Source organism: Notamacropus eugenii, chromosome 1 (assembly GCF_028372415.1).
Source record: "Notamacropus eugenii isolate mMacEug1 chromosome 1, mMacEug1.pri_v2, whole genome shotgun sequence".
In the NCBI taxonomy this organism is placed as follows: Eukaryota; Metazoa; Chordata; class Mammalia; order Diprotodontia; family Macropodidae; genus Notamacropus; species Notamacropus eugenii.
The window spans coordinates 587,867,742-587,890,528 of record NC_092872.1 but is presented as its reverse complement, the minus strand read 5'-3'; the positions used below and the strand labels follow the sequence as shown (position 1 = coordinate 587,890,528).

The window sequence follows — 22,787 nt, the reverse complement described above, 5'->3', positions numbered from 1 at the left end:
AGCTAACTGCTAGCCAGTCTCCTCTGGGTGCCCCCTTTTTATGCTGCTATTACCTTCTGCCATAACAAACATTTCACCTAAATATTGCTTCTCCTTCAGTTTCTCATGACCCTTTGCTCAACTCTTCCCTGCTCCCACCACATTCTACCTTATTTCAATACTTACTTTTGTACTAGTCATATTCTTCTCCCTCACCTTCTCTTCCATTAAACTGTAATCTCCTTGAGGAAATTGTTATTTTTTGTCTTCCTTTACCCTTCTTCCTTTATCACAGGATTTTTATACATAGTACAAGTGTGATAAAAGCCAAGTTTTATACATAAGAAAACTAAGGCTAAGTTTATATTATAGAGCCAGGCATCAAATTCATGTCTTGTGATTCTAAGTTTCGTACTTTTTCTTTCCCAAATTTCTACTACACATGAGTTAGGAGCAATCACAGGCATGAGTCAGGCTCATTACATGTCTGTTTCACTCCTTCACAAGGCTTAAAAATCTTTAGGTATGTTGGACTAAAGGAACAATGTGAGTATTTTTCTTCAGGATGTCCTATAAATTTCATGTAATAAGTTTATGCTTATTCAGTTAAGGGAAACCAGCTTTTCACAGGTATCACTCCAAGTAACCTTTGATGAATCCTTTAGCTACGGTCATTATTGATATACATTCCTGTCTTTTGGGGTCTTTTATTTGTGAGTGACTGGAGTTGGAGAGAACCTCACATGTTTGGGCCCAGTGAATATCGTCAGGGCATGAATTATCTGTACAGCTTCCCTAATAAGTGGTTTTCTATCCTCTGCTAAGGAACCTACAGTGATAAGGATCCTGGTACTATTTACAATGCAGCCCATTCCATTGTTGGAAAGTTCTAATTGTTAGGATATTAGTTCTTCTAGATAAATGCTAAAATTAATATGTAGTATCATTTAATTTGGTGATTCTCTCCAACAGAGCAGGTTGCAATCCATCCATGCCTGATAGTCCTGTACAACTCATTCATGTCCTCCCAAAACTTTTCCATAGGGTCCATCCAGTGTACTGGAGGCCTTCCTTAATTCTCCTGTATTTTAAGGGTTAAACAGTATTCTGTTTAACCAGCTGTCATCCTTTACTCTTCTTTTTTGTCTGTTTTATAGTTCAGATAAAGATCCTTTATTCACGTCACTGGTTATATGTTACAGCTTATACCACCATGTATTTTCCATTACCCTCTGTAATAGTTATCTGAATAGCTCTTCAGAGGTAATGGTATTCCACATCTTATTGCCGCATAGCAATACCAGTAGAAGGTTGGCCTTGAAAAAATGAACTTATGCTTTCATGGGAAGCTTGGGGTCAATAAAAGAGCTTTGCATTTTCCCAAAAGCAGTCCAGCCCACAGTCCTCTCTTTTTCACTTCTGGGTTCACCTCATTGTCCTTTTCTACCATGTGGCCCAGATATGCCTTCTGTTAGACAAACTATATATAAGATCAGAGCAATAGACATTCTTTATCCATTTGTTCCTTACTGTGGGGGTAGACAAGCCATATACCTTTGCCTGATTGCATATGTCTTTCAGGAAGCTCTAAAATATTTTACCATTTGATGTGATCAACACAGTCACCTGAAAACAGAAGCAGCTAGAGGACCTTAACATCGACAGATAATCCCCTCTTAACCTAGATTTTGTGCTGAGTCTCCTCCATCATAGTGGTGAATAACTTTGACAAAAATACATTTCATTGTGTTATGATTCACCTGACATTTTATGAGAGAGTCATTGAATAGGATCGTTTCTGTTGCTACAGCTTCCAAAGAGTCCTGAGTGATCTTGATTTAAAAATGGGAGACCTTGTAAAAGAGACTGTAAGGCAACATATTGTCCTAGTTCTGTCCATCTGAACTATCTCAATTAAACTAACTTCTTCCATATGACAGGCTGTCAGAAATTTGATTTTTTTACATTTCTACAGCAATATGGTGGTAACAACATAAATTATTTTATTCTTTGAATTTTTCTGCAGGTCTTAAAGAAAGTGCTGAAGAGATGGTCAAAAACAAGTTGGAAGGAAAAGATAAATTGACTCCTTGGGAACAATTTTTGGAAAAAAAGAAAGAGAAAAAAAAACTGAAAAAGAAGCAGAAGGTATGGTCAAAAATAAATAAAGTACTTTATTATTTAATCATTATTTAAGCATGCCACCTAAATGCTTTTTTCATAAGTACAAATATTGGCATAATTAGGCTAGCCAGTAGTATAGTCAGGGAGGTGCAGGCCCACTCATGGTATATTGTTTGGATTTAGTGGAACTTTACAGGAGATGTGTAATTCACAAAATAAAGGACAGCTGTCAGTTTAGTTTGCAATGCTTCAGTTGTTATATTCAGCTAGTTATACCTTACTATAACAGATGCATTGGCAGGATGGTAAGAGTACTATTCTGCTTAAGTTGTCTCCTCAGTGTCTCAGCTTCATTCTGACACCATACCCTTACATTTGTACAATTGTTTGTCCAGGAAGTCCTCTGTTATTGGCTCATGCCACGAGGGGCAGCTGTATAAGGGTTAGAAACAAAGTAGCAGATCAAGGAAAAATGTCCTGTGACTAAAAGTATTAAGTATAACTTCCTCTAATTATTGGCAGATTTTCATTGTAGACCATTATAAAAGAAAAATTGCAAAGATAATTTTAGCAGTAGTCATACCTTTAGAATAAGTATATGTTCTCCAAAAGCAATTACTTTGACTCATAATATTCATACCAATTTATAAATTCAATTATATGGAGATGGGGAAAGAAGAAGTCAATCTTGCTTTATAATCTCATCCTGTTTGGGGAAAAAAGGCATTATTTTAAGTTTTTGCAAACCTCTGTGATAAGCAGTATGCCCCTTCTATGGTTTCAGTGGAAAGATAATTTGTTTTATATGTATGTAGGATGCAACCTTTGCATTTAACTGCCATTCAAGCAAGTTTTAAGACTTTTTGACCCTGTGAAACAATAACCTGGTGATAGATAAAGGACAAAAATAACTCAGGTTGATTGATGGCAAATATAAATGTCTTTATAACCTTTGAGTTGGGAGTATAACTACAGTGGTTGAGAATATAGACACTCAAAATGGCAGAAAGACTTTGTACTTTGGCACTCACCAAAGCCCAACAACTTAATGTTGCTACCGGGAAATTTGTAAAGGAAAAAATAAAAGAGGATAACAAAACTTAAACATGTCCAGATCACTTTATTTAAAAGTTATTAAGGGGTCCTAAATGTTTCTAAAAGTCTCCTTCAAGGTATCTATTAAAACCTACTCCCCAAAATACTTTTATGGATTCTTAGACCTTGATAACTATTTATTCACCTACTGATTTGCTGTAGTGTGAAAATATGGCAGTCATTACAAAGAAGATAAGAATTTCATACAGTAAACTAAAGTTAGTTTTTCTGTGTATGTTTGCTTTGTTATCTGGTTTCATTGATTCACATATTAGAAAATTGTATGGCATATCTTTCACTTGATTAAATATGATGTTTTTCATTTTTTTTCATTAAAAATTGGGTGTTTACCCTAATCATTGTATCTGTGGAATAAATATTTAGCATGACTACAGAGTGAGTGGCCATGGTAAAACGTGACAGCATCAACTTAGAATAGCAACATATGCCCAAAATAAAGTCTTACAAAAACAACAGCAGAGGGGAAAGGAAAGAAATCCTTAATTGGAACATTATTCCAAAAGAAAGGAAAAAGAGCAACTGAAGAAATGATTAAATAAAAACAAAACAAAAAGCTCCAAAAAATAAATAAATACTATGGAGTTGAAGAATAGTAATCATCAGAGGGAAAGAATGATATAATAGTTGGATACCCTCTCCTCATCAAAACTAGACCTCCCACAAGAATCTTCAGCATGTTTAATAAGATTAGAGAAATAAAGATGGAATCAAATTAATAAGGGAAGAACAAAGATGAAACTAGACATACACTGGAACCATAGCTGAAAATTTTTAATAATGTGGTAGATTTATTGAGGAAAATTACAATTCATATAAAAGACAAAAATTCCAAGAGTAAGGAAATAAAAAAAATAAAACAACATAAGTAGATACAATTTGAGTTACTTACAGGTTAGATGCCTAAAAGACAGAGTTTAATTCGAGAACCTGAATGTCATTAGTCTCCCAGAAAAATATGAAGAATCCAAATTATAGAGAAAGTAATATTTTTCAGGAAATCATCCAATTTCCTGACAATTTGTAAGTTAAAGCTAAATTTCAGATCAGTAGAATATATAGAACATCTTTAGAGAGAAATTCTGAGTCTAACTTACCCAGAAGCATATATGTCATATTCAGCATCAGTCAGTACATTTATTAAAGAATCTGCTATGTGCCAGTAACAGTGCTAAGTGACAGAATCTATAATAAGTAACTTGAAAGAAAGCAGTCACATCTCAGCAAGTACCTATTGTAATAACACAGGGTTTGATGAATACAGTACACAAAATGTAGTGGATGTCAGTAGTGGCCAAAAAATTGTCTAACTATAAAATCTGAGCATTTATGAATGCAGAATTTGTTGAACGCAACCAAATAATTCAGTCCTTTCTGCATAAGAATACCAAAGTCTTTGGCATACCAAAAAGCAGAGCCTTAATAAAATAAGTAGCACTTTAAAACAAGGAGTAAATAAATGGTGGCTTGTGTATGAACATCTGTACGTACATATACATGTATGCTTAGGACACTAAGGAAAAAGTGACCAAAAACAAAGTGGGAAATTCCACAGAAGATCGTAATATAGAATGACGGTGGAGGGAAAGGGGGGAGAAGATTGAGGGTAGAAATTTTTTACTTTGGATATGACTTCAGTAGATTAAGAACAGCAGATGAAGAATTGGGGGCTGAGTTAATTACTAAATTACAGCGTTATCTGGAACTGAGGAAAGATGGAGACGTTTAGAAAAGATTCCATCAGCAAAAATAGAATCCAGCAGTCTTTAGTATGGGTGGAAGAAGGTGATAGTGAGAGTGTGTGTGTTGCACATTCTTGAGTATTTTAAGCATAGAATTGGATTAATTATTAGTAAAACATGGTACACTATCTTGTGCTAAGTCCTGTGTCACTTTTTACCTAGACTGTTATGATAGCCTTTAATTGTTCTGCCTGTTCAATCTCACTCCACTCTAATCCATCCTTAGCACAGCCATCAAATTAATTTTCCTGGAGTCCAGTTCTCACCATGTTACTCCCCTGCTAAATAAACTCAATAATGTTATAACCTGGCCCCTTCCTACCTTTCCAATTTTTTCCTACATTACTTTCCTCCACTTACTCCGTGGTCCAACAGAACTGGCTTTCTTGCCATTCCTCATACCAAACCCTCCCATCTCTATGTCTTTTATAACCTCCTCTCTTTGGCCAAAAAGATGATATCGCTACTGCTGAGGTTGAAAAATTATTATCTTTCAGAAAAGCAGGGGTTTTTTTTACATCCATAGAGCTTATCTAAATGGATTTTCCTTAACTTGCTTAACAGGTTTTCTTAAGTATTTAAAAAACAATTTTATAATATATTTTCTGAGCTTTGTGGTACAGTAATTTTACACTGAGATCAAATTTAGTTATAGCCCAGTTTACCCAGATGTCATATTGTTTATCTATACTGTTTGTTTTGCATACTTGATTTTGTGAAGCTGTCTACCCTATTTAAGTACTAGATAGTTTAGGCCTGGAAAGTGAGAGCAGCACAACAAAAGCCTACAAGCAAGTTAGAATTTGAAGAAAAGTCAAAACAGTAATTATAACACCAGTACTGTACTTCAGGCTACTAATGCTTACTGTTCTTACTGTGGTTAATATGAGGTGAGTTGGAAATTGGGTATAGATCCTCTGTATTAATCTGATGAAAAGAATGGTCTAATGTTGAGAATAAAAATGGGTAATTAAAATTATACTTGGAAATTTTTAAATGTAAATGATTCTCAATTATTTTAATCTTACTAGTTTTAATCTTAAAAGTTAAATTCATAATAGTTCTTTTAAATAAGAAAACAATGAGATTCTGAATTCTTTGCTTTATATCAACAGTAACAAGCATTATCTAGTATTTTTCCACGTATTTGTTTTATTGTACTTGGCATTATGACATCTCAAGTACTGTTTGTGTTCAGCTACAGTCTGTTAATGAAAAAGAGACCAGTGAAGATGAGCTTCCATCTGATGTTGACTTGAATGATCCTTATTTTGCTGAAGAAGTTGGAAAAACAGGTAATTCAGTGTTTATACTTTTCCATGGGATTAAGAATTAGGTAAAAATGAAAACATTATTTGCAACAGTTTAGTTTTTAGAAAGGCTATAAATTTCTTTGAGTGTTTCAAAGGGATTTCTATCATTTCTGAGATAAATGAATCTAATTGGGATGGTCTAGTTTGCTCCTTTACATACATATCAACACCAGCATGGCTGGCATGATGGAAAGAATGCCAAAAATGGAATTCAGAGTTTGAGTCTCAAGTCTCTATCATAACATATCCCATCTCTGTGATTGGGAGCAAGTCACTTAAGTGCTCTGAGTTTCCATTTCCTCACCTTTAAAAAGAGAATAATATTTGCACTGTATACTTCAAAGAGTTGTTATGATGAAAATACTTTTTAAAACTTACAATGCTACTTAAATGTATACTATTATCATACACACTATAGACTAATCAGTGGAGTAAGGCTACTAATCACAAGGTTAATTTAATTTTAAAGAGGCACTATAGTCAAGTGGAAAGACTGCTGAATTTGGCATCAGGGAATATAGGTGACCTGAAGCCTACTTTTCTTATTTTTAAATGAAGAAATTGGATTAAATAACCGCTAAGGGCCCTTCCAGACCCCTAAATCTTTGATCCTGTGACCCTGGGCTAGACTCAGGAGCCAAAAAAAAATCTTGCAAGCTAAAACAATAGACTGAATCTAATAAGATTAAATACAATAGGAATAAATATAAAGTCTTACATTTGAGTTCAAGAAATCAAGATGACAACTTCAATTTATTCGAAAAAGATCTGGGAGTTTTAACAGACAGTTTAAAAATCCAATATGAATCAATAGTATAATAGGGCAGTCAGAAAAGTGAATAAGATTTTTGGCTCTCTTAAAGTAGATATAAATTTTAGGAAAATTAAGCTTGGGAGGACAGAAACAAGAGTTGCACTGTGGATGATTATTAGAGGTAACATGTAAATCCAAGAGATCATAAATCCATTTGAGTTTTTTAAGGGTCCTGCTGTACTTCCCTGTGGTAAAACCAGTAGTCCATAAAGCATTTTTTAAGGTCACTTACGTGCCAAGCACTGTATTGCTAGTGCTAGTGATACAAGGACATACATGAAACAGCCCCTGCACTCAAGTAGCTTATCTTCAATGAGAGGAAAAACATATGTATGTAGGATGGTATGCAAATTATTGAGAATAGCAATTATTTTTACACTATTTCATTTTTGACAGCATTATTTGTTTGTGTGTCTGCTGATACCAGGCTGACTCAGAATGTCTGACCTCAAGCAGGTGAAACTTAAAGAAGTTTCCCCAAATTTAATTAGGTCTGTGGCATTTGAGTTCTGGATTGCTGGATTCTGTGCCATAGATGGTATTGTTTCATTGCTTTCTTTTGTTTTGCTTTTAATTCCATTGTTTTTTAAGAATGGTTACTCCATGGACATATGAAAAAGTTGTAGTTCTCAGAGAACACATTTCATTGACTATTATACATATTACACAACCTGTTTGGGGAATTCAGCCTTTTCAAATATGAGTTACACAGAAGAAGAAAAGGAATTATGGTTGGAAATTTAAAACCAGTGTCAAGAACCGATACACTGTTGTTGAGAAGCAGTCTAATTAATTCTTAGAAAATAAAGACCTGGTACCTGAAGATGTTGTTCCTCTACAGTGCTTTACAGGCTTCTTAAAGTTCTAAAAGAACAGTGAGATCATTTTGTGTTTGTTCTTTTTCATTGCTGCTAATAATTGCTATGAATAAAAAAATACTTATCACATACCAGAAAATACAAAGGCTAGAGGCCTAGGGATTGGAAAAGGGAACTGTTTGTGGTCAGTCAGTAAGCATTGGGTGCTTACTCTGTGCCAGGTACTGTGCTAAGTGCTGGGAATACAAATGTAGCAGAAATAGATAGTATCTGTCCTCTGGGAGCTTATACATGCTAATGGAGGAATCTGAAAGGGGGCAGGGCAGGTGGGCAAGCCTACCTGGTGCATGATTAAGAAAGTTCGGAGAATCAGGAATACAGCCTGGAGAGGAACACAGATATGACTGGCCTGGTCAGGGAATTAGCCAATCAAAGGAAAAGTCTATGGGGGTAATGTAGGAAGAGCATTCCAGGGTGAAAAGCTTTCCATGACAGGATAGAAAAAGTCCAAAGAATTAGGACTGCTGCCTGAATAACAGGGTTTTTTGGGGGGGCAGGGGAAAGGTTGGCAAAACGTACTTTTTCAAAATTGTTATGGGAAAAAAATCTAGGGAAGACAGGAAAGAAGAAAGAATTTATTAAAGACCTACTGTGTTCCAAGCACTGTACTAAGCACTTTACAATAATTATCCCATTAGATCCTCACAGCCACCCTGGATGTTATTTTTATATAGTTGAGAAAACTGTCTAAAATATCTACCCAAAACAATATTTTGGAGAATTTTTTTTACTTTCAGTGCAGCTAAAAGTATCCATTGTACCCAAAGGATCTTTGTACCTAAGGGTCTAGTGTGTCATGATTGTCCTCCTTGAGGGAATAATGAACTGTAATAAAGATATTAATATACTGGAAAAGCAGAGTGATTCTGGAATCACAAAAATTCCCAAATGAAGACGGAATTCTACAACCTAGCTTTACACCCTGCTGTGAGTCCTGAAAGATTAAGAAATTTCTAAGAGTAAGATAAACAGACTTTAATGACCTGGGAACTTGTCTGATTTTAACCCTTTTGAAACCTGTGGGTTATAATGAAGGCTAATTGACTTGGAAAAATTGACTATTTGTTAAAAGTACATTTAATATAATGAAATGTTTCCTGATGAAAAATTAAATATTAGCTATTAATATGTTGGGAACTCAGTGCCACATGGTGTAATCTTTTACACCATGCAACAGTAATTGCAAGAGGACACATTGCATATTAGATTTTACTGAGATGTAAAAAGTTCTAACTTTTGTATATAATTAAATTTAGTTATTTTATTTTGTGTCACTTAGTTTACTCACTACTGAAAGCTTATACAAAATACGTATAAATAATGGGGGAGGGAAACACTAGCTACTCAAGAGTCCAGAAAAGGCTTCATGAAGGAGGTAGTCTTTAAGCTGAACTTTGAAGGAAATCTAAGAAGGAAAAGTTGAGGAGTGAGGGACTTAAAGGCATGGGGGCCAGATAGCCTTTGCAAAAATGTGAAGATGGCAAATTGAGTGTCATGTAAGAGTAGAAAGGCTGAGTGCAGGAAATTCAATTAGAACACTGGTGCAGTAATCCAGGACAGAGGATATGAAGACCTGAAGTAGGATAGTGGCCATATGTGTGGGGATATGAAAGCATATTAGAAATTTCCTTTATACTTCAAATAGAAATGGTATGAAATAAATATTTCTCTAATCTAAAACCCTTTCTTCAGACTTCTCTTTAGAAAGCCTTTTTCAGGGACATGGTTAAGGGTGGAAACTAAACTTTAAAAAAAAAATGCCTCTTATCTTGTTGCTTTTACCAAGTTCTGAAGCTATTGAGCTATTGATTGATCTCGGGATTCATCTCTGAGCAGTCTCCTTTCCCCACTGTCTGAAGCTGTTGGCTTAGTGACCCATCCTCTGTTCAGGAAAAATTGGAATATTGGTTGATGAGGAGGCTCATTTTCTATTCTTGAGGAGAATAGTCCAGGAACAAATGTGATTTAGGCAATTGTGTTAACTCAGTGTTAACCCAAGCCATATTTTAACATATTGTAACATTTTCTTTGTTCAAGATTCTTTTAATTGTCACCTCAAACCTTGGAAAGAGACATGGGCATAGGGGCACTGTGCCAGACAGACCATCTTTCTATAAGCCAGAAAGGGCTTGGATATTAGATTATTACATTAAATAAAATTATTTCTGGCAGTTTTGTTCTTTTGTTTCAGTTGTGTCCAACACTTTGTGACCCCATTTGGGGTTATCTTGGCAAAGATACTGGAGTAGTTTGCAGTTTCTTTCCCCAGCTCATTTTACAGATGAGAAAACAGAGAGACAGGGTTAAGTGAGTTGCCTGGGGTCACACAGCTAGTATCTGAGACCGTATTTTGAACTCTTCCTGACTCCAGAGACAGCATTCTATCCATTCTATCCACTGTGCCACCTAACTGCCCCTATTTCTAGCAGACTTGTGCCCAAATGCAGATTATGGTATTTTCTTCTACAGATAGAAGGGGACCAGATGTGAGAGATATTGTGAGGGTAGTGGCTCTAGAATGAAGAGAGGTGATTTTAGCATAAAGATGAGTTCCACTTTTTGAACACATTGGGTTTGAGACTCTTTTCCACTTGAAAATGTCCAGTCAGGATTTGGTGATAAGGAACTGGAACTCAGGAGAGTGACCAAACCTAGGACATATAGGTCTTAAAGCAAAAATATGGTAGCTAGCCCTTGGGAGCTGAAAAGATGACTGAGGGGTCAATGTAGAGACACGAGAAGAGGGCCCCAGAAAGCTTTGCAAGGCTTGATGTGGATGATGAGACAAAAAAGACTGAAGAGAACCATGAGAAGATAGCATCCCAGAGAGAGAAGAAATCAGTTATCAGAATCAAATGATGAAGAAAGGTCAGATAGGAAGAGGACTGAGAAAAGGTCATCAGTTTTGGCGATTAAGGCATTATGATTATGATTAACTTTGGAGAAAGAGTTTTCTGATAAATTAGGAGATTAGAAGCCAAATTGCAAATGATTACAAAATAAATGAGAGAAGAGGGAGATAAAAGGAATTAAAACAGACTGCTTTCTCTAGAAGTTTTTAAAAGGTAGAGAGATGCAGAGCAATAACTTAAGGGAATAGTAGCGTTGTGTGAGTTTTTTCAGTTAAAAGACCAATACATGTATGTAAACATCAAAGGAGCCAATACAGAGGGAGAAGCAGAAGATGGGAGAAGGAGGGGGAACACCTGCTGGAGAGGATGAGATCCAGAGTACGTGTAGAGAAGCCGACTTTGGCTACCTCTTCATCAGAGATTGGAATAAAGAAGGAGAGAATTAGGAGGAAGGAGGGAAAGAAGCAGACATTTATGAAGCACTTACTGTGCACCAGGAACTCTGATAAGGGGATGGTATAAACGAATTTTGAGTTGTTAAGGAGAGGAAAAGGTGCTTCTGTTATTTTTTTTCCATTAAAGTAAGAGGCTGAGAGAATGGGGGTGATGGGGGAGGGAGCTTGAGAAGAAAAGGGGTTTGGAAAAGCCACTGTAGAGAAGTCTAGAGAATCATTTAAGGTAGAAAGATTGCATTGCTTAAGTTCTTTCACAACATGGCCCCATCGTACCTTTCCAGTGTTATCCTTTACTCTTCTCCATGTATTATGTAATCTCCTATGTATTATCTCCTGTTGCTCATGCCTGGAGGTTTCTCCCTGCTCACCTCTGTTTTCTGACTTCCCTGGTTTCCTTACCACCCCTACACACACACATGCGCACACACATACGTACACACACACTTTGCTAGTGCCTTCCCTATGAGATTACCTTGCATTTATATTGTATATAGCTTTTGTGCGTTTTTGGCATACTGTCTCTTTCATTAGAATGTGAGTTCCTTAATGGTAGGGACCATGATTTTTCCTTTATTTGTATCCCCAAAACTTAGAACAGTCCTTGGTAAGCACTGAATAAATGTTTGTTGACTAATAACAGAAATTTGTAGTGGAATGAATGAATGAAAAAGCATTTATTAAATGCATATGTGCCTGGCACTTCGCTAAGCCCTAGAGAAACAAATAGAAAGAGTGAAGACAATCCCTGCTCTCTAGGAGCTCACATTTCAATTAAGTGAGATAACACATGAAAGAGAGTTCAGCTGCAGGGCAGATGGTCAACCTAGTTAGCTTGGCTATTTGATGTCTTACAACATCATTCAGAGCACATCTGGAGTGCTGTAGTTGAGTTCTGGGCACCACATTTTAGGAAGGACATTCATAACCTAGAGAATCTCTTCAGAAAAGAAACAGCCAGAATGGTGAAAAGACTTGAGTCCATATTGTATGAGAATCACTTGGAGAGGGGATCTTTAGTCTTGAGAAGAGAAGACTCAGTAGAGACATGAAAGCTGTCTTTAGGTATTTGAATGACTTTATGGAAGAAGGATTAGACTTGTCTTTGGTCTAGATTTTGGAATTGGGAGCACTGGGTAGATTGCAAAGAAACATGTAGAGTCTATATCAGGAAAAACTTTCTAATAATTAGAGCCATCCAAAAATGTAATTGGCTATTTCAGGAGGTGTAATGGGTTCTCCATCTCTAGAAGTCTTTCAGCAGAGACCAACACCTGCTTGTCAGGTATATTAGTATAGGGATATTCTTTCCTGTGTGGTTTGTATTAGTTGGGCAGAGTGGTTCTTCCTTCTATGAAATCTGCAGTTCTGAGATTTGTCAGTTGCTACATAACCTAACATATCTAAAAAATTGGAAATGCTTTAGAAGGTGCTTTATAAAATATAGTTATTAAAATGAAGTATGTTTATAGAGGCAGCCTGGTCTTGTGTAATAGAATTGGAAAGCAGAAGATCTGAATATCCATCTTCCTTTGTGACCTGGGCAACTCATTCACCTTTTGTAGGTTTGTTTTCTTTTATGTAAAATGAACAGGTGGGATTTGATGATCTGCAAGGTCTCTGCCAGCACTCAGTGGGTAACAGGCATTTCTTTATTAGTTCTTAATACGTGTCAGGGACTCTGCTAAGCACTGAGGATACAGATAGAAGAAAGGCAGTCTCTTGGCCTTATGGTTCTCACTTGCTAATGGGGAAGACAACACATTAATGGGGTTGGAGGGGAGGGTAAGATAAGAGGTGGGATTTGGTGACAAAATCCTTATAGTCAGAAGCCATAAGTGAGAAGGGAATAAAGCATTGCTGTCTGTGCCCATTCCCCAAAGTGGAGGCCCCAAAAGTAATTCAGCAGTGGAAGAAAGGCTCTTTCATGACAGACGGACAGTGCAAGGCAAGAGGGAAGCTGGATCAGGTGGTGTAAAGTCTTTAAAGTCAAAAGTACATATAGAGTAGTAATAAAAACAATAACTAACTTTTATATAATCATTTCAAGTTTGCAAAGTATTCTCTCAGTTGAACCCGAAAACCTTGTGAGGTAGGTACTGTAGATTTCGTTACTCACTCATTACTCTCAGATGAAAAAACTGAGGCTGAAAGATTGCAATATGCTTGTGGTCACACAGCTGTCAAGTATTGAGTGATAATCAGGCCGTCCTTTCTCACAAGTCTAGCACATAAATTCAGTCACACTCTCTCTTTTTCTAAACCCATGAACTTAAAAACTGCCAACCTCTATTACTGTGACACTTAATAGTCCTCCATTCTTTTATCTTTGGCTGAAATGCATGCTTTAGTTACTTGGAATAGACAGAGGAACACTTAGATAAATCATTGGAGAATAATGTAAATCTAATCTTTTCTACTTTTCTTTTCCATTCTCTCCTACTACTCATCCTCCCCTAAAATTGTATATTTCTCACAAACATACCCTCAAAAGCCATGATGCTGCAATAGAGCCAATCTGGCACAGAAAAGAGACTCATTTTATGAGTTTTCTCTGCTTTTTGACCCTAGTGACTGGTAGGCCAAAGTGGCTCTCAACAGGGAAATCTAAATTACTTAAAATTATTTCCTGGTGGTTATATCTTTAAGTACTGACATCATACTGGTGAAAACAAGATTAAGATGTATAAAGAAAGGCAGTATAATATGTGAAATTCTTGTAAACTGGAAAGGGAAATGGAAACTTTGCATTCTCTGCTTTTTATCATACCTGAGCAGTTATTTTCAGAAGATGATGGATTTGAGCCTTATCCTCTGATTTCAGGAAAGCAAGTTTGCATTGGAGATATATAAAAGATTGTACTTTCCTTGTTCTAGTTCCAAAGTTTTCTTTCATTGGCCTAGTTATTCTGGTTGGACTGTAAAGCTTAGAGTAAAGTTAGTAAGATAAATTCAGTTATTTTGTACTTTTTTGTGTAGTAGGATTCTTAGAATTGGTATCTTCAAATTGCAAACAAGATTTTTAGAGATGAATTAGCAAAAGTTTCCTGAGAAAATGAATATAACATTATCATGGCTTTTAAAATGGCGTTTTTTAAAAGTTCCATAATGCTTTCTGAAAATAGATCTTTATACCTGGCTTACTTTTTTTTTCCTCGAGAGGGAATTTCCTCAGGAAAAATCTGAGCATTGACTATCTTTTCTACCTTGTTGAGATTCACCTTGTGCTGTATTTAAATATTTTTTCCAAAAAGTAGTATTAAAGCCTTTTCTCTCAAACATTTATCTCAAAACTCTAGAGTCCCAGAATTCTAAAACCCCCTTTTACCTTTTTATCATATTCCTCAATTTTTCCTCTCTCAATTCAAATCAGAGAGATAGCAGATAGATGTATGACTGCCTTCATACGATATTTTGTAATGATTACCTGAGAAATGTGCAGCATGAAGCACAATATTTACCATTAGTCATATGGATTGAATTGGGACAACCTTCAATAACTTTATAATTTTGAGGAATCCTCAGAAAAATTTAAATATATGCTTACCAATATCTGTAAGCTATAAGGAAGAATAAGTGGAGAATAATGGGAGCAGTGTTTTAAATTCTTGAACCAGGATAGTGATACTTAGAGAGGAACTTAATCAGTTAACAGAATTTGTTATAATCTGTTATGTAGTGTTTAGGGCACCATAGTAGACAACTATGAAGAGTTGGACTTTGGATCTGTTTCACCATTCTGTGGCACAGATTTGTTTTTATGGTGTTGAAATAAAAGTACTCAGGTGGGCTGCACAGGTATATTAATTTTTAGTTTTCGTTGTAAATTGTTTATTGCAAAGACATATTTTGCTTTTTAGTACTTAAAAAACAAGACATTGAGCCAGTTCTCATTCACTAAAACCAGTGGTACAGTTTGTGGATTATTTTGGCCTTTTTTCTTTTACCCTTTCTCCTTTTTTGCTCCTGTTTTCTCTTGGGCCACTTCATTGCTTAAAACTTTCCACTGGTCAAAAGATAAAGCAAGACAAAGTCATTTAGGGCAGTTAATTGAGAACAGTTCTCTTGAAAACATTGGGAAATTATATGAGATAAATCACTTTAGCAAGTTTTGGGGTTATCTAATATACTCCTTTCATTATCATAACTAATTACAAGTCATATATATAGAAGTACAGTTAGAAAGTGAGTATGCTTGACATGAAACTAAAGATTTTATTTTCAAAAATACTCTCAACATGATGAATTCCTCAGTGTTTAAATGGGTATCTGTTTTAAGTCCTTCCACCTTCCATTATGTGGGACAAAGGCATTATAAAAATACCATTCGGATTTACTGTACCTTTGCCCAAAGCTACTTTATAAAGCCATATAGTTTGATATCACCTCCAAAAGATAGGACAATTAAACTCATTGATACCAGACTTGGTGTTTGACTGTCATTAGGTTATAATTGAATGTTAACACCTAGATTTCTTTAACATAATGATTTTTCTTCATTGATGAGCTTTTTGATTTTTTTTTCCAAATTTCCCATAAAATTCATACCAAGTAGAATTTTTAAAAATATACTTAATATGGTTTCAGAAACACTAATGGCTTTGGTTGTTTGTTATATTTTTTTCACAATTACTTGAGAATTTTTCTTATTGTCTGTAAAGAGCAAAAATGTTTTATTTTTATTTAATTATTATTTTTAAACAAAGTAGAACTAAGTTTCTAACTTTATTTTAATATGCTTTGTTCTGTCCTAAACATATTATATAATTAATAAACCATTATTTGTTAAGGACAAGTGGGTATTGCATCTCAAGTATCTCAGAATGAACTATGTCATACATTAGTTGAAATTCAACAAGAATTTGTGAGGCAACTGCTGTATGCTAAGCACTAGGGAGACAAAGCAAGATCAAACAAAGAGCTTAAGGAATTTCCATCCCCATGGGAGAAAACAGCATGAACAAATATAACTAAATACAAGGTAATTTTCAGTGGGAAAGGGCGCAGATCTGATATGAAAAGCAGTTCAGCAATAAAACATGGATGCCAGCGTGTATAGTGGAAGGGGTAGAAAGAGGTAGGATAGAATATTGAAAGGGATAGAAATTGACACAGATGGTACTTGATAGTAGGGATTGGCAGTTAAGCTTTGTTAAATTAAACCACTGGGATTTCAAGTGGATCTATGAAGGCAGTAGATTGTTATACCCTTCATAGTAGCAGCAGTAATGTTTTCTCTTAATGAAAACAGGCTTTCATTGGTCATGTATTTGTATTCATGTTCTCTAAATATTCAGAATAGAAGATAAGGAAAGTCAGTTCTAGGAGCTGAAAGTGTGAGATAATAGGATATTCAATAAGGGAGTTTTTCGTTTTTGAAATATTTTAGAGAAGGTCATGTTGGTTAGAGAATGTTGGAGTAGAAAAAACAAATTACTGGATAGGAGCTATAGTTACCAGCTGGACAAGAACTCTTACCCATTCGTGTGTTAAGTGGTTTGCAAACTTTAAAACATATATAAAAATCACTTATTATTAGTCGCCCTTTTTCAAAAGAAGTTTCTAATTTAGCTAATTTTTGTCCTGTGAGAAAAATTCGGTGGTTTTTAAAGTGAAAGTCAGAGGCAGGCCTTTTCATTTACAGAAATCCTATTTGCACACAAGATTCCTAAAGTAAATCTTCTCAGTGAGGAGGAGATATTTAATATTAATAAATCTATCTCACATTTATTGTTTGTAATTTTTTTCTAAAAGAGTAACAGTAGGCTTCCCAGTTGATAAATGGTCAAAGGATATGAACAGGCAGTTTTCAGAGGAAGAAATTAAAGATATCTATAGTCATATTAAAAAATGCTCTAAATCACTATTGATTAGAGAGATGCAAATCAAAACAACTTTGAAGTACCACATCACACCTATCACATTGGCTAACTTGACAGAACAGGGTGATGATGAATGTTGGAGAAGATGTGAGAGAGTTGGAATACTAATTCATTGTTGGTGGAGCTGTGAGCTGATCCAACCATTCTGAGGAGTAGTTTGGAACTATGCCCAAAGGGCTACAAAAATGTGCATACTCTTTGACCCAGCAATAGCACTTCTAGGACTATATCCCCAAGAGATCATAAAAATGGGAAAGGGTCCCACATGTACAAAAATATTTATAGCAGCACTCTGCGGTGTCCAAAAACTAGAAATCAAGAGGATGCTCGTCAATTGGGGAAAGGCTGAATAAATTGTGGTATATGAATGTAATGGAGTACTATTGTGCCATAAGAAATGATGAACAGGAAGACTTCAGAGAGGCCTGGAAAGGCTTATATGATCTGATGCTTAGCGAAAGGAACAGAACCAGGAGAACTTTGTACATAGCAACAACCACAGTGTGTGAAGACTTTTTCTGGTAGACTTAGAATTTCATTGCAAGGCAAGGTCTTAAAAAATTCCCAATGGTCTTTTAAGGCAAAATGCCTTCCACATCCAGAGAAAGAACTATGGAATTCAGTCACAGATTGTAGCAAATCATTTTCTTTTGTATTACATTTTGGTTTGTTATATGATTTCTCCCATTCATTTTAATTTTTCTATACAACATGACTATGGTGACAATGTATTTAATAGGAATATGTGTGTAGAACCTATATAAAATTGTATGCCATCTCGGGGAGGGAGGGAAAGAAAAAGATCTAGGTTGTATGGTAGTGTCTATGGAACACTGAAAATAAATAAATAAAAAGGTTTAAAAAAAAGTAACAGGTGTGTTAGTAACAGTTATTCAGAGTTTACTGTACATAACTGAATTTCATACTTTCAAATATACAAAGTTTTTGACTTGGTGTAATCAATCCAGATGTATTTCTTTTCAGTGATCCTAGTAGATGTAGTTCATACATGCCAATGGAATCATTATAGATAGAGTTTCAGAGTAGGCAATTTTAATTTCCCTTATACTCCTATGTCCAGCCTAAGTCTGAATACCTTCCAAAAGAGAGAAAAGGCTGTTTGGTTCTTAAAAATTGAGATGTTAATAAGATCTCATTAAAAATCTAGAACAGGAATTTACGTGTTGTTTTCTAACAAAACCTGCCATCATAGCGTAGAGTAAGTTATTTTTTTAGTCCCTCTCCCTCACCCCCCCAGAATTGATGATAGTAAAATTGAATGTAATCTTTAGCCCTGGCAGGCTTTGAGATCCCTTTTCCCCTTTTCCATTCTGTAGTCTTTCAAGTTTATTTTTATGACTTTTCACCAGGTTGTTATAAAACCTGGAACAGCTCATTATGGGTTCTTTGAAATTATTTCCCACAGCTGTATATGAAGATCTTTATCTCTTTTTTGTATTAATCACATACAGCCTGATTTTCATTCCTGCCACAAAACTATCTCTGCACATGTAGCAGCACTCTCACTGACTTCAAAAGAAACTCTTGCCTTAAAAAAAATAGGCAGCTGTTGTTACGAGGTTGAAAATCAGACCTTGGTAAAATGAACTTTCAGCTATAGACACTTGTAGGAAGGCAATCAATCAATAAGCATTTATTAAATTCCTACTATGTACCAAGAGCCATGCTAGATAATAGAGACAAAAGATAAAAAAACAAAAGTAATATAAACAAAAGGGTTTTTTTCATGTAGATTCATTATTCTGTGTATTGAATCTGAGGAATATATATGGTAAAGATGTCATTATTGGTTATTTTTAAGCTGTAGGTTTACATTTCTCTTAATGATAAGTGCTATAGAAATACGTATGAACTTCCTACACACACACACACACACACACACACACACACACACACACACACACACACACACACACAGCAAAAATCCTCCCTTCTGCTAGAAGCCTTTCTGGATCCCCATTAATGGTATTGCCATCCCTCTGAGATTATCTTCAGTTTATCTTGTTTGTATATTGTCAGTACACAGTTATTTGCGTGTTGTCTCCCCCATTAGATTTTGAGTTCATTGAGGGCAGGGACTATTTTTGCTTTTCTTTGTATCCATAGCTCCTAGCTTGGTGTAACACATGGTATAGTGAATGGAGCTGCTGTCTTTGATGGATACTGTGTGTCTGACCATGGGCAAGTCATTTAATCTGTCAGAACTCCAGGCAGCTTGGTAAAGGTGTGGGGTAGCAGGAGATGAATAGTATCATGGAAGCCAAGGTAGGAGAGAGTTCTCTGGATGACAGCATTGGCAATAGTGTTTGCACCCTAAGTATCTGGCTGCTTCATCTCACTGTCTTTTGCAGAGCGATCATCTTATTCTCACCTACCATGTGTGGGTGCCTGAAAGCTCATCCCTGAACCCTTTCCTCTGTACCCTCTTCCTTAGTGATGTTATTAGCTCCTGTAGATGGAAAATCCAAACTAGCATTCTTATTTCTCCCCAGATCTCCTTCAGGCTCCATCATTCCTTCTGGTAAGACCACCTTCCTGCCATTCACCTGGGTTTGAGACCTTGAAGCTGTTCTTGACTCTTCCATCTACCTCACTTCACATGCCCATTCACTTGCCAAACCTGCCTTCTTCTCGTCTGTTAGATCCACCTCCTTCTCTCCATTCACATGGCATCTGTACTTCGTCAGGTTGAGAGGTTTGGCACTACACATTTTAAACTGAGAGGTTTAAAGACTTACCCACTGTCACACAGAGTCAGAGTCAAGACTTAACATTTGGTCTTCAGACTCTAAGGCCAACTCTCTGTTTACTACACCACGATGCCTCTCACTTTGTTAATATTTTGTTTTCATTTACTCAAGTGTATCTTGTGAACCCTTTTGAAACAGGGACTATTTTCATTTTTATCTTTGTACCCCTAGCACTATTACTTCCAAATAATAGGGACTTAACAGATTATTAAATTTATATGTCATGGAGATAAGCATATCATTTCATGTAGCATGATCTGGAAAAGTTCCAGGAAGAATGTTTTTGAGTCAAATACAACTAATAGTAGTTATCATTCTGAAAACACTTATTTACTGAAAATCATCACTGTCTTATTTAAGGAAAATGTGGTTCGTTCTTTTCCAGTAATTTGTTTTAAAGTCAATACTTAAGTGATCGTACTAGCTTCAAAAAACCTTGCGGCAAGAAGCAGAAAGAGAAGACTTTGGGGAAATGTGGTAAAATGCCATTGCAATTCACTTCTGTTTTCCTAGCAGCAAAGCTTTGATATTCTTAATCTTAAATTCTTTAAAATTCACACGTTTGATTATTGTTTCAGATACAAAGAAAAAATCCAAAAAATTCTCCAAGGATGAAAAGTCTCCAGAAGAAGAAGCTGAGGTTGAAAGACAAAATGTAAGAATTTGGGGATATCATACTACACTCAATGGGATAGCAACACGTTTCAATAAAATATTTACTGTATGTGCATATTTCAGCAATGTATCTCAATATACATATTAATAAGCACATATTTAGCTTTATCTCTTAGGTGAAAGGGAGATTTGATTCTTATTCATATGTAGCAGTATGTCCTTATCCATTTTGACATTATTGGATATTTTCCTAGGTTACTGGCCATCTTGCTATTTCTTGCACATACAAGTCAATCTCCTGGGATGTGCAGGGTGTTAAGGAAAGACTAGTATCTCTGGTGTGAGAGCTGCCAAGCCCTTTTTCAGGGCTTCTTTCCATTTCTGGTGTCCAACTGCCATCCCATTCTCAATTTTGGCTCCATCTGAGGGGCCTCAAACCTGTTGGTGAGTTAAGGGTGTATTTACCCCAAGCATGTGAAGATTTTCCCTAATGTAATGGACAGATAAGAACATTTTGTTCCATGGTCCATGAAGGCAGCTGAAGCAGGTACTATGAAGCATCTAGATCTTGATTAGACATTGAAGACTCCAAGGCCATCTAATGCATCCCAAGCCATCACCAGTCATCTTAATTTTTGTCTTATCACTGGACTCTGATCACTCTGGAAGAAAGAGGGAGGCTGATGACTTCATACAACTCCTCCTCACTTAAATACAATTTATATGTAAGTCAGAAGACATCACCCATACCATTTCACCTTAAAGTCCTGTGGTAACAGGCAAGTGACAAAACAGCAGGTATAAATATACTTGGAGCTGTAGGCACAACCCTGCATATATGCAGCTCAGCTCATAAGGGATATCTTCTCACTTGACTGAAGTAGCAGTGGAATTTGGCAGTTTCTGTCTGAATAGCCTTTTTTAAGGACCACACTGCTTCTCTCCTGGCATGAGGAAGGGAGTAGAAAAGGTGCCCTACAAATTGTCTACTTCAGTCAACCCTGGCCTGCTTACTGTGACATGTGGGAATCCCTCTCTGTAGTCGAAACAAAAAAAAATATACAAAAACTTGCAAAGGTGATTCCACTCACCATTGGTACGTGGAATGTACGCATGCTTATGGATAGCACAAAAGCCAGCAGACCTGAAAAATGAACAGCTCTTGGTTCAAGAGAACTCAGCAGACACCACATTTCAGATTTCAGCCCTAAGTGAAATAAGGCTAGCAAATGAAGAGCAGCTTACCAAAGTCGGAGCTGGATGCACGTTTTTCTGGAGTGGCTGCAGTGATGGGGAGCACTGTGTGAAGCTACTATAGATTTTGCAATCAAAACTAATCTAGTCAAGCTTACATGCCTTCCAAAAGAAGTGAATGACAGGCTCATGATAACATGACTGCTGCTTGTAGGAAAGCACCATACCACCATCATCAGTGCCTATACTCCCACCATGACAAACCCTGATCAAGTCAAAGGAAATTTAATGAAGACCTCCATCATCAGTGTGCTAAAAGAGGACAAGCTTGTAATTCTGAGTGACTTTAATGCCAGAATAGGCTCAGATTATCTCTCATGGCAGGGAGTCCTTGGGAGGAATGGAGTTGGGAACAACACCAGCAATGGTTACTTGCTACTGAAGATTTGTACATCTCATGTCACCCTCACAGCAAACATTGGCATTTAATAGACTTTGCCATTGTAAGGAGAACAGACAAGTTGTGAGAGTGACAAAGGCAATGTGTGATTCAGACTGCTGGACTGATCAAATAGACTTAGCCTCTCCAAGCTAAATATTTGTATGCAACAAAAGTGGCCCCAAGGTATGATGACTTCTAGAAGACTTAATGTCAGCAGATTAGAACACTTCTCTTTGTGGGAACAGTTTTTTGCTGACTTGGAGGGAAAGCTAAGCTAACAAGGATTGGCAATGGTGGAGCATAAAAGGAGTAGGCAACTTGCAGAGGTTTGGTATACACTATCCCATTTACTCATCTGGGCCAGAACACTCACAAACATCAGGATTAGTTTGATGAAAATGATGAGGATATTCAGAAGCTACTAAACGAAAAATGAGAACTCCATAGGGTTTAACAGCAGGATAGTTTGTCTCTCTCTAAGAAGGCAGCATTCAACTCCATCAAAAGTAAAGTGCAAGTGAAACTTGGATGCAGGTTTTTTGGCTCAGAAGACAGATGAAATTCAGTTTTACACTAATAGTACCAATTTAAAACACTTTTATGATGCCCTAAAGGA

The 22,787-nt window shown here is 36.2% G+C and overlaps 1 protein-coding gene across 2 annotated transcripts in view; it reads left to right on the top strand.

The window, feature by feature from the left end:
• ESF1 (ESF1 nucleolar pre-rRNA processing protein homolog) overlaps positions 1 to 22,787 on the top strand; it is a 94,228-nt gene that overhangs the window by 64,809 nt on the left and 6,632 nt on the right. For both annotated transcript variants that reach the window (XR_011972547.1, XM_072634479.1), the window contains exons 10-12: positions 2,006 to 2,127; positions 6,157 to 6,253; positions 20,499 to 20,575. Coding sequence is in view for 1 of the 2 variants with exons in the window: in XM_072634479.1 (XP_072490580.1) it covers positions 2,006 to 2,127; positions 6,157 to 6,253; positions 20,499 to 20,575 (296 nt within the window). In the remaining variant the exon portion in view is untranslated. The remainder of the gene's footprint in view (positions 1 to 2,005; positions 2,128 to 6,156; positions 6,254 to 20,498; positions 20,576 to 22,787) is intronic.